The sequence below is a fragment of the Capra hircus genome, chromosome 10 (assembly GCF_001704415.2).
Source record: "Capra hircus breed San Clemente chromosome 10, ASM170441v1, whole genome shotgun sequence".
Lineage (NCBI taxonomy): Eukaryota > Metazoa > Chordata > Mammalia > Artiodactyla > Bovidae > Capra > Capra hircus.
The window spans coordinates 81242894-81258805 of record NC_030817.1 but is presented as its reverse complement, the minus strand read 5'-3'; the positions used below and the strand labels follow the sequence as shown (position 1 = coordinate 81258805).

Sequence of the window (15912 nt, the reverse complement as noted above, 5' to 3'; positions counted from 1 at the left end):
TCCTATATTATAGCTTTCTTTGTTTTCTAAATTCCCCATAATGGGCAAATATTACCTTTTAATCAGAAAAACAATCCCCCCCCCCCCAAAATTAATCACAGATCAGTGACCCACACGGTGAAGAGTCCGCTAATGTGAGACACGCGGGTCCGCGGGGAATTCCTAGGCGCCGAGACAAAGGTGCTGTCTTAACGCGACGGCAGGAGGAGCAGATTTTCTGGAGGCGGTTAAGGATGAGACAGAGGGAGGCCATTTGAAGGGCAGGTGTAACCGGCAAAGGAGACCACGTGCCTGCCCACAACTCACACATACACACACGTACGCACGCCCCGCGCGCGGGAACGCACACACGTGGGACACCTTCCCTGCCTTCCCTCTCCCACAACCGACAGCAACTGTTGGGGAGCAGGGAGCAGCCCCTCCCCACCACGGGCTCTCCCGTCTCGTTCTCCGAGGCAGAGCTGCGGCCCAGCCCCCTCGCCGCGCTCCGCCCAGCCGAGGGGCGCGCGGCGCCGGAGTCGGGCCGCTTTGGCCTCTCCGCCTCTCACGCTGGGAAGCGCTGCCTCCCACCGCCCTCAACTCGGGCCTCCGAGAGGAATAAACGCCCCCCCAAGCCCCCCTCCTCTGGTCCACCCTCCCCTGACCCAGCCTGGGGTCTTCCCCTACAGCAGATGAATTGCTGTCTTCCACCCCCGCCTGGCCACTAGGGCTCTATTTTTAACCCACCTCAAACTCTCTGAGTCAGAATCACAGGGCTCCCAGGTAGCAGCTCCCCCCAGCCGCCTGAGGCTGCCTCCCAACCAGTGCGATTCAGACAAGGGCATCCAGCTAGCGCTGGGCTTATGGTGGGTTATCCGGATTCTGGAGTATTTTGGGGAACTCACCTTCCTGTGAGGATGCGCTATTACCTGAAGAACATAATTTGGTTTGTTTCTGTTTTTTTGAAGACGCAGACAAAATGACCTTTTACCCCTGCCTCTTCCCTGGTCCCTCTCAGTCTTGGGCTGAGGTCCTCGTCCCTCAGCATACAATGAGGGCTAGTTGCAGCCATTCCCCAAGGAGAAGGTAAGCTGTATGAGGGCTGAAATTGCCAGAACCTTCCCTTCCCCTTCTGTGATCTTTTAATCACATGGCACAGTGCCTAAATTACCTGGGGAATCTTACCAAGATGCAGACTTGGATTCACTGGGTGCAGGGTGAGGGCTGACACCTGTATTGCTTACAGGCTCCCAGGCAATGTTGAGGCCACTGTCCAGGGGCCACACTTGGAGCAGCTAGGTCCCAGCAGGCAGTGCAGCAGTGACGCTCTCTAGTGTCTGGATACCTGGCGGTGTGGCCTTGGACAAGTCGCTCAACCTTTCTGAGTCTGTTTTCTTGTGTACAAAATGAGACTTTTAATCCCGCTTCACAGGATTCCAAGATGATTCAATGAGATAACGTTAATAATGTACTACACAGTGCAAGTAATCAGCACATGCTGGCTGTTACTATCATCATTATTATTCTTATAACCACTCAGATGCAGGTCCTGGCCTCAGGACTAAGGGGATCCAGAGGTGTGTACAAAGGGAACATTTCACAGTGAAGGACCCTCACTGTACTGAGACCTGGGATAATTTTTCCATAGTTCCATGACAGTCCTGGCTTGACCATATGGGGACAAGAAAACTCCCCCACACAACGCAGAGGAGGGACTGATGATGGGAGTGTGAGGCCTACCCAAGACGAGGAAGAAGGTGGTTCTCCCCCTTCCCCAAGTCTCCTTTGATCATAAAACTGTAGCCTACCAAGTTCTTGGCATGGTACCCTCTCACCCACCCACTTGTAAGCCTCACAAGCATCCTATTCTAATAAATCACTTCTTATCTATCACTTGCCTCTTGCTGAATTCTTTCTGAGCTGAGACATAAAGGACTGGAGCTCCTCGGGGCCCCCCAAAATGCCACCTAGCGGTTTCAGTCCCACTTCGAGAAGCCCTCAGTCTAGGGGGGAGCAGCATGGCTTGTTGGGCACAAAAACCCCAAAAAGGACAGGGCCTGAGAGTGCCCACTGGTCAGGAAGGCTGGCCTTGTGGTTGCAGGAAGGAGGTGTGTGGTATCCAGCAGAAGGAAGCTAGACCAGGGGCCAAGAGTCTTGGGTTCTACCCATCTCAGCCTCTTACTTGCTGTGTGCCCACGATCCCTGCCTCAGTGTCCCCATTGGTACAATGAGAGGATGGAGCCAGACACTCTCTAAAGACATACTGATTCCATGGATCTCTGCAGTGCAGAGGCTAGCCAAGGGCAGCTGGCCAGGGGGAAAGCTTGCTGAGAGAAGAGTGCCCATCTCAGAAAACCATGACATTCCCTCCCTCAACCCAATCCTGACCCAAAGAAAGAAAGGATGGGGGCATACTGAATGTCAGACTGAGCAGTCAGGACTCTTCTGGGGACATGGGGAGCCATGAAGGTGCAGAGGAAACAGTTCCTCGGGGAAAGGATTGCTATTGCACCTTCTCAACGGCACAGCCAAGCCCAGCCCTGGCCAGGAGGAACACCCAAGACATCAACCCGTTGCTTCTCTGAAGGCCTCAGTCCTGTACTGGAGACTCTGAATCTGTGCACTCATCGGAGACACAGTAGCATAAAAGCATGCACGTGTGTGCATGCACACACACACACACACACACACACACACACACACACCCCAAACTATACAGCAGGGGTCACCTACTCTACAATGACCCTGAACTGCCAGGATGTTCCTTCAGGCTAGTGGTCCAACCTCTCTGAACTTCACTCAGACCATTTGGGGGAAATTGTAGAGGGGGCCAGCAATGGAGAAATTCTTCAGCTGGCTTACAAGAAACAAAAAAGGCTCAAGCACAGCTCTTTCCACTTAGAAGAATGAAGTAAAAATAGAATATTGCTGCGGAGTCACACGTGAGCACAAGCTCAGGGGAGATCAGGTAGGAGGGCTCACCAGCTCCTGCAGGAAGGCACACCTCATCGAGGAGGAGACGGGATGCACTCAGAGGGAAACTTCCTGAGGCCAAGCAGGAGATGGACAGGGTGAACAGGACACCGGCGGGGAAGGGGGGAGGGCTATGGCTAAACGCTGACTCTCCCTACGGGCCCCTCTTCTTGTTAGGATGGGGTTCTCCTGGGAGTGCCTGGGCTCTGGGGACATGAGTTGGATGGGACTCTGCCTTCCCTCCAGGAAAACACAGTTTGACAAGGACACAGAGCAAGGGCCATGTTCCCTGGGGTCCCAACAGGCCCAGAGTTTTATGATTCTCTTTGCTCCTGCCCTGAGGAAGGAAAGGGAATGACTCCCTGGGGAGGAGAACGTCATGAATGGCTTGGAGGTATCTCTCTACCAGGCTCTGGGAAGCATTGGAGGGCTATGGTGAACACACTGCAGCTGGAGACAGGCAGACGGTTTGCGCAGAAAGGGCACTCGGGGTACCCAGCTCACTTGGGTGCTTCCCAAACTTCTACCTGCCCGAGCCTCATGCACGGAGACCCAGGCATCCATAATTGCAAAAAGCTCCCAGGTGACTCTACAACCACCAGTTTCAGATTGGGGGTCATGCTAAAACCCAACCTCTCTCCAGCTCCGTTTTCAGAGAAGGAGAGCAAGGCCAAGGTGGTAAGGGCGTGGCTCAGCCCACTCAGCTACATGGGGCACAGCCTGGTCTCACCTGGCCTCTTCCTCCAGCTGGCTCCCTCGTTCTGTCCATAGAAGCCCTGGAGCAACACGGCAGGAGGATGACTCCCCAGAGCCTCTGGGACAGGATGGACATTGTCGCATTTCCTTCCCTTGCCAGTTCCAAAGCCAATGGTCCTACTGCTCTGCCCTGCAGGACTCTTCCAGCCTTAGCTGTTCATGTGACCTGGTCTCTGTGGATCCCCCCATCTGAACTGAGACCATGTTGGAGGTTCCAGGAGGGGACAGCAGCCCTGGCCCCAGAGAAGAGGTGACTGGGAGGAAGGGGTGGGTGGGGGCCTTTGCCCAGAGAAAAGCCTGATCTCCACCCCAACAGGGGCTGTGATCTAATCGCCGGGGGGTGGAGGGAGTAGACACAGCATAACCAAACAATGTGCTAGGGGGCCCCAGCCCTGATCCCCAGGATAGGGGCTGGTGGAGACGCCACCGAAAGAGGAACCCCACACACACTCTGGGAGCACAGGGGCCATGTAAATCCAAGATCACGCCTGGATTGGCCTCTCAGAGTCTCAGGAAACAGGGCAGGAGATTCTCATCAGCTCTACTTGTCAGCGGCGTGGTCCCTGCTTTGCCGGCTCAATTTGCACTAATGGGGTCAGGATTACGGGTTCAATACCTATTTGGCCAATTAGCTCTGCTCCCTTCTCAGCCTCAGACTGAGCTATGACGCTGGACCCTGAGAGAGGAAAGGACTTTGCTGAGGTCACCCGGCAGAACAGGATGAGGGTCAGGAAGGCAAACCCAGCGTGGGAGGGTGGACAGTTACAAGCTGGGGAAGCTTGGGATGACAGGCCCAGGGTTCCGGGCTGGGCTGGCCCTGATGTTACATGAGGACAGGCCACAGCTGCAGAGTCCCCCCTCCTGGACCATGTTTCTTCATGGTCCAGTGGCAGTGGACCATTTAGGAGCTGCCAGTGGCATTTAGGAGCCTTGTGGGCTTGAGGGGGAGGGACTTTCCTGTCCGTGGGGAAGGGGATATCCCCCAGTCTCCTTTGACAAATCGTAGGTAGGAGAAGCCCATGGCTGGCTTTGGCGTCAAGTGGCCGGGGACTCAGGTTAATTATTGACAGGGGCTGCTCCAGCCTGTGATGGGGAACCGCAGGGTAATTACTTCTGGGCTCCAGGCCACACACTCAGTGACATTATTACAGTGGTAACATCTGCCTTCCGGGTCTAGGATGGCAGAAGAAGGCAGTCTTCTCAGAGGCTGTACAGCTGGGGCTGAGGCCTGGAAGAGCTGGCCTGGGCTGCAAGGACCCAGGGTCAGAGGCCAGAGACAGACACAGACAAACTCACCTGCAAATGCACACACACATACTCAGGCAGCATCGGGGGGCAAGACCTGGGGCCATGAGGTCAGAGTCCTCAAGGGCTAAGCTTCAGGAGTGCAGGTCCAAAAGGGCAGGTTTGGAATAATCTGCCCCCCTTGTCTGACAATACCGAGTCAGGCGGCTCAAGCTCCCAGGCACTTGCCTCCAAGAAAAGTGTGCAAAATGGGTCTCTCTCTCCTTCAGATCCAGCTCAGCTCTGCTTCCTCCAGGAAGCCTTCCCTGACCATCAGTCCAAATTGGTCTATCTCTTGTCTGCTCTCCCGCAAACCCAACCAGGGGACCCTAAGAGGAGCTGAAATACTACCCTCCTATTTGCCAGATGGGTAGAGATCCCCATTCTCCATGATGGGTGAAAACAGTCTTGGACTGGAGCATCTGGTCTCCCAGTGGGCACAACCTGCCTTCACTCACCCCTTTCCAAGCCCAGAAGACAAGGTATTAGCCAGTCCTGTGTTATGTATTAATTTCTGAAAGCCTCGTTTGTGCAGACATAACATATCCACCCACACAGGTAAATGCTTAGACAGACACAAAATCATCATCAGCCAATTATCAGGCCCCCGCAGCTGCCGAGAGCAGACCTGGAGGTCCCACCGCTTGCTCGGCAATTTGTGGGAGCCCAGAGGTGGGGATGCAGTGGGAAATAGGGAGTGCCTCTACCAAGCCAGCACATCTCTCTGCCCAGCCTGAGCACTACTCTGCAGGAGCCACTAGCTGGCTGCCTGGCTGGGAAGATAGACACAGTCCCAGACAATGAGAAACCAGAGCATGGCAGGAGTGGGCACGTGTGAGGTTTGGTGGCTCTGGCTTCGGCAGCAGTAGAACCTTTGAGTATTTATAATTCGTACTTTACCTCCCTGAGCAGACCACAGGCAGCTGGCTCAGATGCTAAGAGGTGTAGGAGCTCTGGGAGCTTAAAAGAAGGGACGGTTTTGGGGATGGGGGTGGCAGGGCAGAGGATGGAACGGGCAACCTGCCCACCCTGTCCCCAGCCCCAGTGTCTCAGGGAGGCACTGAGGTTGGCTCCAAGGCTCTGTTCAAGTACTCCAGTTCCTCACTTCAGACAAAGGCCTTATCTTGGTCCCAGGCTGAACCCTGATCCTGGTCGCACACTGAGCCTTAAACCACAGACTGACTCCACTTCTTCACAGACCCCGTGACCATATGTTTCTCTGGTGGAGAAAACACAGACACCACTGGCTACTTGTTCCCTTCCCCCTTTGAACCCCAAACACATCAGTGGCATCCAGATGTAGTTCCAAAATCCCAAAGGTCTCCATGTCAGGCTGTGCAGGGGGAGCAGATGGGCAAGTGTCCCAGTCCAGATCCCCAGAGGCAGCAGCCCCAGGGGGGCGGATTAGGATAGGCATTGCTCAGCCTCCAGATGCTACATTCTCAGGTATGGAAAGGCTCCCTTCTCATTGATGAGCTTAAATTAAGACGGATCCTGAACGTACTCAACAGTCCAAAATTCAGGCATGAGGCTGGGGAGACAAAAAGGAGTTCCGGTGATGAGACCATTCAGAAGTCTTCCCTGGACCCCTCTCTGGCTGGGGGTGGGGTGGGCTGTGGAGCCCTAAGACCTCTGAGTCAAAACCCTTCTTGGGTTATGGTTTCATCTCTAACTTGGACTTACTCTCTGACCTTGGGCCAGTAACTTTCCTTCTCTGATCCTCTGCTCCCTACCTATAAAATAAAGGCTTTAGGCCAAGAGCTTGCTAAGCCCTGTCCAGATCTGGTACTCTGAGGCCTGTTCAATTCCCATGCCAGCTGAGCTCCTCCACACAGATAATGTGTGTTCAGTATTATCTGCAATGTGTTCATTCTTAGGAGAATGTTTTCTTGAACTACTTTTGTAATTTGGCTTTTAAAAGCTAACACACACACACACACACACACACACACACACACAGAAAAGAAGGAAGAGAGAAAAGGGACAAGTACAAGTTTTGAGTCCTAGAGAACAAGTTCAAATTCTATTAAAAATTCTGGTGCTTCATAGCTGTGTGATTTCAAGCAAATCCTTTCCCCCGCCCATCAGAGCCTCAGTTCCCATATCTGTAAACTGTGGACAATAGAACCTATTTTTCGGGCCACTATGAAGAATAAGTGAAACATGAGAAATGCAGCTCCTAGCACAGTCTGGCACATGGTTGTGGTTCATAAGTGGTGGTTATTGGTCTGTGAGTCCAATCTCAACAGAGAGCTCCGATCTCTATTGGTTTGAGTCCAGAGTCATAAACTCAGAAGCCTACGGGGTCAGGCAGCTAAGCGTGCACAAGTGATACGGCTGGGTGCAGGCAAGAGACCACAGGACAGGAGGGGACTGTGGGTAGCTGGGGACCAAAAACCAGTTTAAGGCCTCTGCTGAGCTCCAGTTCTCTGACGTGGGGTGGGAACGTGGGGCCGGCATTACCAGTTTCCGATTTTTCAAGAGAAGCTGGGAAGCCAAATTTTTGTCTGACATCCTTCCGCTTTAAACATTGTTTCAGACTTGTTATGACACACGGTGCTGGCCAAACAGAACACATCTGGGTAGTGTATTTGGTCCACAGGATGCTGCTTAGCAACCTCTGGTGTAAGTACTGCTGTCTCACTTTGAGCAGTCTCAGTGACAGGGAGCTCACTACCTCACTGGGCAGACTCTCGCCCCAGCGCTGGGTAACTGATGATGAGACAGAGTGTCTCTGAGTGGCCGCCTAGGCTCCAGGATCACAGATTTCCAGGGCCCTGGCAATGCTTTCTTGGTAAAGCCTGGCTGGCAGAGAACATCCTCCCTGAAGCCAAGGCAGTGCCCCTGGCCTCCCTATGGCCCGCTCTGGCTGGGAAATGTGGATTCTTCAACATCCCCTGGGCCCAAGCAGGACCGCCTGGCCGGCCTCAGTAGCCCTCTATTAATTAGCAGCTGGCAGCAGCAGCTTCGTGAGAGCCTTGAGCCAAGAGGTATGTGTGCTGGAGCCGGCTGCCTCCTCAGTTACATGACAAGTCCCCTGGGGGACTGGGGCCAGACCTTCTGCTCTGGGTGAATTCCCCCATGGTGGCCAGTGTTGTGACAGGCACAAGGGCCAGTCAGGCTGCGATGACACTTGTCAGCCTCGTCATCGAGATGTAGATGGATGCTTACCAGGCTGGGCAGGGGCAGTGAGAAGTGACAGGCAAGTCCAGCCCAGTGGGGCCGCTAGGCATGGTCTGGGGTGGAGGAAGGGGCATTAAGCTTGAGACCCCCACTCTGAAGGTGCCAAGACCACTGCTCTCACTGACTGTGTCTGTCCTCCTCCCAGCCAGCCACCATCAGCTACCCCTCACACCAGCTCGCCTGCCTGGCACCTCTGGACTCCCTCACTGACAACATCTGTTCCTTCCCAGAAATCTCATTACAACACAGCAGTCACCATACTCCCTGCCCCTTCTCCAGCCGGCCACCCCTCCGGCCCTTTGAAGGGGCAAGAAGCTGTGAAAACAGTGGGATGGGATGGATTAATGAGGGCCCTCGGGCCACCTGGCCTCCTCCTGCTCATCCCAACAGCCAGCATCCGGGGCCGGCAGTGTCCAGGCAGTGATGCAGGAAGGGAGGGAGGCCGTGGATCTGACATCCCCAAGCCTGTGCCGACTTCTGTGGCTGCGGGCCGCTCAACTCAGTCCACAGAACTCACTCTGCTGGGTGTCCTAGAGGCCAAGAGGAGGAGAGAGTCTCTGGTCTCAAGAAACTCAGTCAGGGAGCCCAGGTTATGGCTGGAACACACGCTCTGAACCTCAGTTCTCTCAGCATGGTTCTAGGCTAGGTGCCAGCAGCCTCGGTTCACCTGCGCACTTATCAGGATGCAGAAGCTCAGACCCATCCCAGACCTAAAGAGTCAGAATTTGCATTTTAACAGACCCTTGGTGAGTAGGATGACAGGACGGCATGAGAACCACCACACTGTAACCAACACAGAGCTCTATGCAAATGCCATGTGATGGGCAAGGAGGGGGAGATGGATGAGGGTGGCCACACTGGGCTGAGAGGGCATCCCAGAAGACCCCAGTGCCCTCAGACTGGGAGAGGAGGGCACATGGAAGGCAGGGGGCCCAGCACTGTGTGAGACAGCCCACTTGACTGCCCCAAAGCCTGGTGCTCACAGCAGCTAAGGGAACAAATGGGGCGGGGCCGGGCAGGAGAAAGGCCCCCAGCCTCATCTTGCAGCAGCCAGACACGGAATTGAAGCCTTGCAATGGGGAGAACCCAGAGGGTCCTGGCCCCCTGGCCCTATTGGGTTTCGGGGCACCCGACATCCCGGGAGCACCTCAGCCCTGCGCTGGATGCTGGCCTTTGCAGAGCATCCTCCACCTGCCCGAGTCTTAGCAGGTTGAGCACGTCCTCATCACTGGAGAATCCTGCTGCCCACTGGGCCCGCCGACAGCACCGCCCAGGCAGCTCACCTTGGAATTCCCCTCTGCACCAACGCCCTTCCCCCTCCCCTAGCGCCACAGCAGCCTGCAGTGTCTTTCCTGGCTTTCCACACTGATAGCAGAAGCACGGTCCTGGACAAGACCCCCCAGGAAGGCCCCAGAAAGCCCCACGCCCAGCATCCTGCTTTTGCCTGCTTTCTCCTCACCACTGACCCGAACAACCCTTCCCATGGTTGAAAGGGAGAGAGACAGGCAGGGCACTGAGGAGGCAGACAAATCACTCATCCCCCAGCAGGGCACCTTTCCTCCTAAAGCATCTCGTCGCCCGCTTTCATTTGCATCCTGCAGGCAACGGAAAGCCTCAGGTTACAGAGGGCCCCAGCGAAGGCTCTGGGAGGCCAGCCCCTGCCCCTCCCAGGCCAAGACTCTCTTTGGGGCTGGTCCAGAGTAGGGTTCACAGCCTAGATGGTTTTCAACTTAGGAGGGGTCCACAGACCCCAGAAACTGAGAGTGTTCATATCAAGTGTGTCTGGATACGTGTGTCTTTCTGGATAGAGACTCTATAGTTTCCAGCAGGTTCTCAGTTCTCTGATGCAGATCCAGAACCACTGGCCTGAACCAAGGACAGAGGCCCATCTGGTCTGCTCAGAACTAAGGGAAGGGAGCAGTGAGGCCAGGGTGGCGGGGCTCACCTTCGAATTTCTGTTCTCTCACAGTTCACCTTACCTCCACCGGGTGACCACAGCTGGACAACTGGTGTCTGGCTTGGCCATAGGCAACAGGATTCCCATTTTTCTGGATGGGAAAACTGAGGCACAGGGACGGCTCATATACCAAGCAGGTGCCCCTAGCAGACAGGGCTAGGAATTGACATGAGGTGGGCAGTGGCAGTGCCTGGGCCATGGAGCAGCACAGAAAGTCAGTTTTAGGCCAGCCCAGGGACCTACCAGCCATTGGCCCAGTTTATGCGATTTTGGACCCAGCTGTTTCTGCCCCCAAGGACCCTCCAGGGCCTGCTGTTTCCTTCCTTTCTTCACAGTTTCAGAAAGCTTAGGCGAGGAGATGGAATGGGCAGGGGGATGAGAAGAGTCAAGTTTCTGCCTGTCTCCACTCTCAGAGCCAAGCTGGAGTTTGGGGCATAGGAGTAGCCCTAGAACTGACGTCCTACGTAGGGACTTCCCTCCAGCCCCCAAGGCCACACGCACAGCCCCAAGACATCTGCTCAGACACCTAGAGGTCACATACTCAGGACAACCCCCTGAGACTGACACGTGAAAGCCTAATTTCCGGGAGCAAAACCAGGTACATCTTCACTGGGGGGGCGAGCGGTCTCCCCACTCCTTTTCTCTCCTCTTGGGAAAACAAGATCACACAGATACTATTTTTTATTTGTTCCAGGTTCCCACCACCAAGCTAAGCTTCCAAGACATGGTTCATGTGGAAGGAAGGACCCACCCAGGACCCAAGGGCCCAACCAGCCTTGGGCAGGAGCCTGGGAAGCAAAGTCCCGAGGGGCTGCATGTTCTGGTCTCTTCCCTCACCAAACCCTAAATATGGGTTCAAAAGGCAAATGTGGAGTCGAAGGGGAGAGGAAGGGAGACAAGCATGGGGATAGCCAGGACACGGTGTGTGTGCATGTAGCGGGCGGTGTGGAGCAGAGGCAACCAAGAAAAGCCTGTTATCTATAGGGCCCAAGTTATGTGGGCCCTTCAGAGCGTAGCCAAGTCCAGCCCCAGGAAAAGGCATCCACCTTTTCTCCTCCAGGAAGAGGAGATGCCGGAAGCAGTCTGTGACGGCAAGCCCTGAACGCCAAACCACAAACTCAATCTATCATGGTTTGCTGGAGATTCTTTATTAAACCAGTTCTGTTGGATCAATGCTTCCTGCCCGTCAAAATGATGAACAAATCCTCAACAGGCCTGAACAATGCTCACAGAAGCTCTTGTGAAGCCTGAGCTGGATTGGCTCCACATAGAGGCCCAAGGCCAGTGACTGAAACTCAAGGCACTGAGGCTTAGGGTGCTGGGTTGACTGGGGCGGCTGGGGCAGGGTGGTGAGGCTGGGTTGAACTGGTGGGTGTTCTCAGCCTGGAAGACTTGGCCATAATCCTTGCCTCTTTGACCTTGTGAAGATGAGACCAGCTGCTTTGTTCTAGAGGCATGATCACAACCCTTCCACACACACACAGATAGTTTTTCTTGGATTTCTTCTCTTGCACTGCACCTAGCATCAGGCTGCACACAGAAGGTGTATACTTGCTGCTACCAATTCCTGTTGCTTGTTGCACAAACCCAAATTCAAAGCCCAGTCTGACCCTTTTTCGGTTGCCCATTTAACAATCCCATTGCAGCCACACCTCCCTATCCCTACCACCGTCTTCTCCACCATGTCCCAGGTGGCCTGCGGTTAGTAGGAGATTCTGCAGCAAGAGGACTGCAGACAGACATGCCAAGATAGGCAGAGTTCGATCAGGAAGGCAGGGGAGGTTGCATAGATGCAGTCAGCCTGGCCCCAACCCTTCAGCATCCCGGGTAAGGGGCAACTGGAAGGGTAAAAGCCAGCTCCCAGAAGGTGCTCCATTAATGCCTGTTGTCAGCAGAAGCTAGGCATTCCTGGGGTTGGTCCCTAGCAGTCTCCCATCCCAGGCAATGAGGTTGGTGGTGAGAACTCTGAACAGAGGCTTTCAGACAACAAAGCCAGCAGGGAGCCAAGCGAGGGAAGGAAGGTTGATATTGACAGGGCCTACCTGCCAGCACCACCAGGGAGTTCAGAGACAGGAGGAGCCCAGGACACCCCCCCACCCCAGGAGGGGGGGAATGCAGGAGACAACAGCGCCTTCCCATGCCTCCCCTAGCTCAGGCTGGGATCCTCAGGTTCCAGTATTGACCTGAGGGGAGGCCACACTTTAAGAAACTGGTATAGGGAAGCATCCACAGTTCCTCATGGGAGGGTCTCCCATCAGCTCACACATCAGCTCATTGAGGACTGTAGCTGTTTGTTTAGTCTGTCCTCTGAATGCCCATGCCCTCTGGGAACAGGAATCTTGGATATTAGGGTTAGGTAGAGTGATCCCTCAAAATAGGAAAAGGCAGGGGCCCTCCATTCACCACCTATTTTAAGCCGTTGAGTGTTGCCTGACTGGTCATTCCTAGCACAAGAAATCTCTCTCATTGGATGGAAAACGGCTTTGCTCTCATTACAAACCTAGCTTCCCTGGAGTTTGCAAAGAGGGCTCTGCGTTGGCAAAATGTTCATTTATATTGGCAGGCAAGCAGCGAAGGCAGGGAAGAGAGTTAAATAGGGGGCAGGGCCCCGAGAGAGAGAGAGAGAGAGAGAGAGAGAGAGAGAGAGAGAGAGAGAGAGAATGAATTAAACCCACCTCAAAAGAGTGAACGTTTTCCAGACCCTCACTTCAATGCTGTGTATCAGGAAACCCCAGGGAGGCCCCAAGATCTTGATGAGTGTAGGGGCATCGCTGATTCTAACTTCAGAGAAAATCATCAATCTCTCTTTTTGCACAATACCCCCACAGGCCCAGAGTGGTATCTGCTCCTCAGCGGCATCTACTCTGGTGATGAGGAGGGGGCGGGGTTCCTCTCCCTGACTGGTAGTCACACCGTTTAGGGAACCATAGCTGACCCATGAAAGACCTAGCAGATGCTGGAGCTTGGACCACTGGGGTGAGAATGGGGCACAGGGCAACTGCTCGTCAGTCAGGACACCAGGCATCTTCACTGACCACGACAAGCAAGGTCATGCTGCCCTGCTCATCTGGATGCCAGCTGCCCAGGGTGCCTGTTCCTGGCCCACTACTTGGCATGAGGGGCTGGGCCCAGGGCTAAGGTAGGTGCAGAAGGCTTTTACCCTGGACCTGAGGCCCCAGTGACCTCAGTCTCCCTGGAGCTCCTCCCCAGTTGCAGCTTCCCAGGACACCAGAAGGCAGATAATAATGCCTGGGGTCAGCGCCCAAGGAGCTGGCCCAGCTGCCAAAAGGTCAGTCTCTCTCTTCCGGGCCCTGCTCTGCAGGCTGAAAGACCTGGAGCAGACTTGGGGATGTCCACCCTGACTCTGCAGCCCAGAAGAGGGAGGCGGGATGTGGGGCTTAAGGCGGCAGAGCCTCATCGTGGCTGCGGGCAGGGCTAGGCCAGGCTCAGAACACCTTTTCAGCTTGCCTCTAATGCGGCCGAGACCCGGAGAGGATGAGGTTGGGAGGCTGGAGCACAGAGGAAAGTTCTCAGCGCGGTGCAAGAGGAGGTCTGGGGGTGTCTCGGAGCCTCGAGGTGCCCCAAGCTCCCAGCGCGAGGAAGGAAAGTTAACTCTGGCTGAGAGGCAGGGCCGAGAAGACAGGAAGCATGCCTGCGACCGCTCAGAGAACCCACAGGACCGTCGCCGGGCCCCCTTACCTGAAGTCGCTGTAGGGGTGGATAATCCAAAACCCGGCCGACTTAACCCTCTCCTGCTCGCGTTCTACCGCCTTCTGACTGCCGAACATTCTCAGGGAGAATTTGTTGACCCCGGGCTGGAGCATGGCCCCGAACTGGCGCTGCATGAAGCCGGCCTGGCCCAGGCGCACCTCGGCCTCAGGGAGGATCTGGTCTCCAGCGGCCGCGCCTCCCTCCACTTTGATCGCGGTGTCCACCGAGGGCTGCTCGCAGGAGGCGGGGACCGGCTGCGGCGGCTGCTGGGGCGGCGGCGGCGGCGAGGCTGCAGGTTGCGCCGAGGCGCCGGAGCGCTCGGGTTCGGCCGCCAGGCCCGGGGGCGTCCTGTCCTCACCGGGGGACGCGTCGCCCTCGGCGATGAGCCGCCGCTCCTCCGCGGAGTCATGCAGGTGCCCGTGACTGCTGCCGCCCCCCACTCCCGCGCCGCCGCCGCCCCGGCTGCCGAGCGATGCCAGGCTCCCGCGGAAGCGCCTGCAGTCGCCGTTCGTGCTGGACTTGCCCGCGCCGCGGGCTGACCCCTCGCCGTCTGCCGCCCCGTGGGCCGCGCCCCGGGGCTCCGTGCTGCCCGCGGCAGCCGAGGGTGAAGGCGAAGGCAGCGGCCGCAGCCGGATGCTCCTGCGGCTGGGGTCCTGGCGGCCCCCAGCCCCCTCCTCCTCGGCGTCCTCTTCCTCGTCCATGATCCACGCCTTGGCCCCCACCTGCTGCGGAAGGCTGTAGAGTCGCTTGCGCATGGACGGCGGCAGCTTGTCCATGGCTCCAGGGGCCGGGGCGCGAACCGGGCCAGGGGCAGGGGCGCGGGTGCGGCGCCGCGGACCGGCTCCAGCTCCTCCCGCCGGTCAGTCCGCCCGCAGGGACGCGTCCTTCGCCGCCGGCGCCAGCCGCCTCAGGCGCCCATGCTAGGCAGGCTGTGAGCGGCGGGGAGGCTCCTAGTCCGGCTTCGGGTCCCGGGGCTCTCCGCGCTGCGCCTCCTCCTGGGTCCGGCTGGGCGCGGGGACCCCGCTCTCCCTCCCTCCCTCCCTCACTCCCGCGGTCAGGGGCGCGGCGCGCGGCCGGGCTCGAGGCGCCCCGCCCCCGCGGGGAACAATGGGCGCGGGTTGAAACGGAGCTGCAGCCTCGGCGCTCGGAAAACCGCTCCGGAGCGCAGAGCGCACGGCCAGCGCTCCTCTGGGGCGTGTGTCCCGCGGGCAGGCGGGCTGTCTGTCTGTTCCGCTGCCCGGGCTTTGTGGCCAGCTGCTCGCGAGCTCGCCTCGCTTCCTCTGGCCGAGCCCGGCCAGCACGTCCCGGGGCTCCCGCTGCAGCCGAGCGGAGCCCAGCGGCCCGCCGGGCTTACATCAGCGGCCGCCTCCCCCGGAGCGCCCTCCGGCAGCCCTCGGCTCCCGCGCCCCGGAATATTCATGAAGCCGCCGCAGCTCGCGGGTTGCCATAGGAGCGGCTCCCGCAGCCCGGCCTGCCTACCTGGGCTTCTTAAAGGGGCAGTGGCGCGCGGGCCAGGGGCAGGGAGGGGGGCGGAGGCGGGCCCGGCGGGGGGAGCAGGGTGGACCCTTGCCGGACCTTAGGGGCTGAGGTGAGAGAAGACCTTAATCCTCAACCCTCGAGTGTCTTTCCTTGGCCTAAGGCTGGGAGCGCGCCCAAACCCAGGGCTCGGGCTTGGGTTGCTAATTCCCCACCCCAAGATAGGGGGGTGGGGCGGGGTTTCCCGATCTCTCCTTGTCTGAGCTCCGGGCTCGCCTCTCCCCCGCGGTTATGCTTTTCAGCTGGGTCTCCGACCCTCCTCCCGGGAGGCGGGCCGTCTGTTTGCGGAGTCCCGGGCCTTCCCGCAGCGCGCCTGGAGAGGGGGTTTCCGGGAAATGCGCTGCGTCGGGGCTGCTCCCGGGGTTTTCCTGTGACACGGGCGGGGGCGAATCCCCCGCTGGTCTTTCCCCTGCGGAGCCTCGCGGCGACCCGGCCAGGAGGGCGTGGGGGAAACTCCAGGAGGCACAGGGCGCGCGGGTGCGACCCAAGCCCTTCGAGGTAAGACTTCGAGGAAATGCGCCTGCAGCAGTCAC

General features: G+C 57.3%; 1 protein-coding gene across 1 annotated transcript in view; it reads right to left on the bottom strand.

The window, feature by feature from the left end:
• Window positions 1–15613, bottom strand: part of HCN4 (hyperpolarization activated cyclic nucleotide gated potassium channel 4) — a 44963-nt gene extending 29350 nt beyond the window's left edge. The window contains exon 1 of the mRNA XM_018054666.1: window positions 13832–15613. Within this exon, the coding sequence (XP_017910155.1) occupies window positions 13832–14619 (788 nt within the window). The 5' untranslated portion in view covers window positions 14620–15613. The remainder of the gene's footprint in view (window positions 1–13831) is intronic.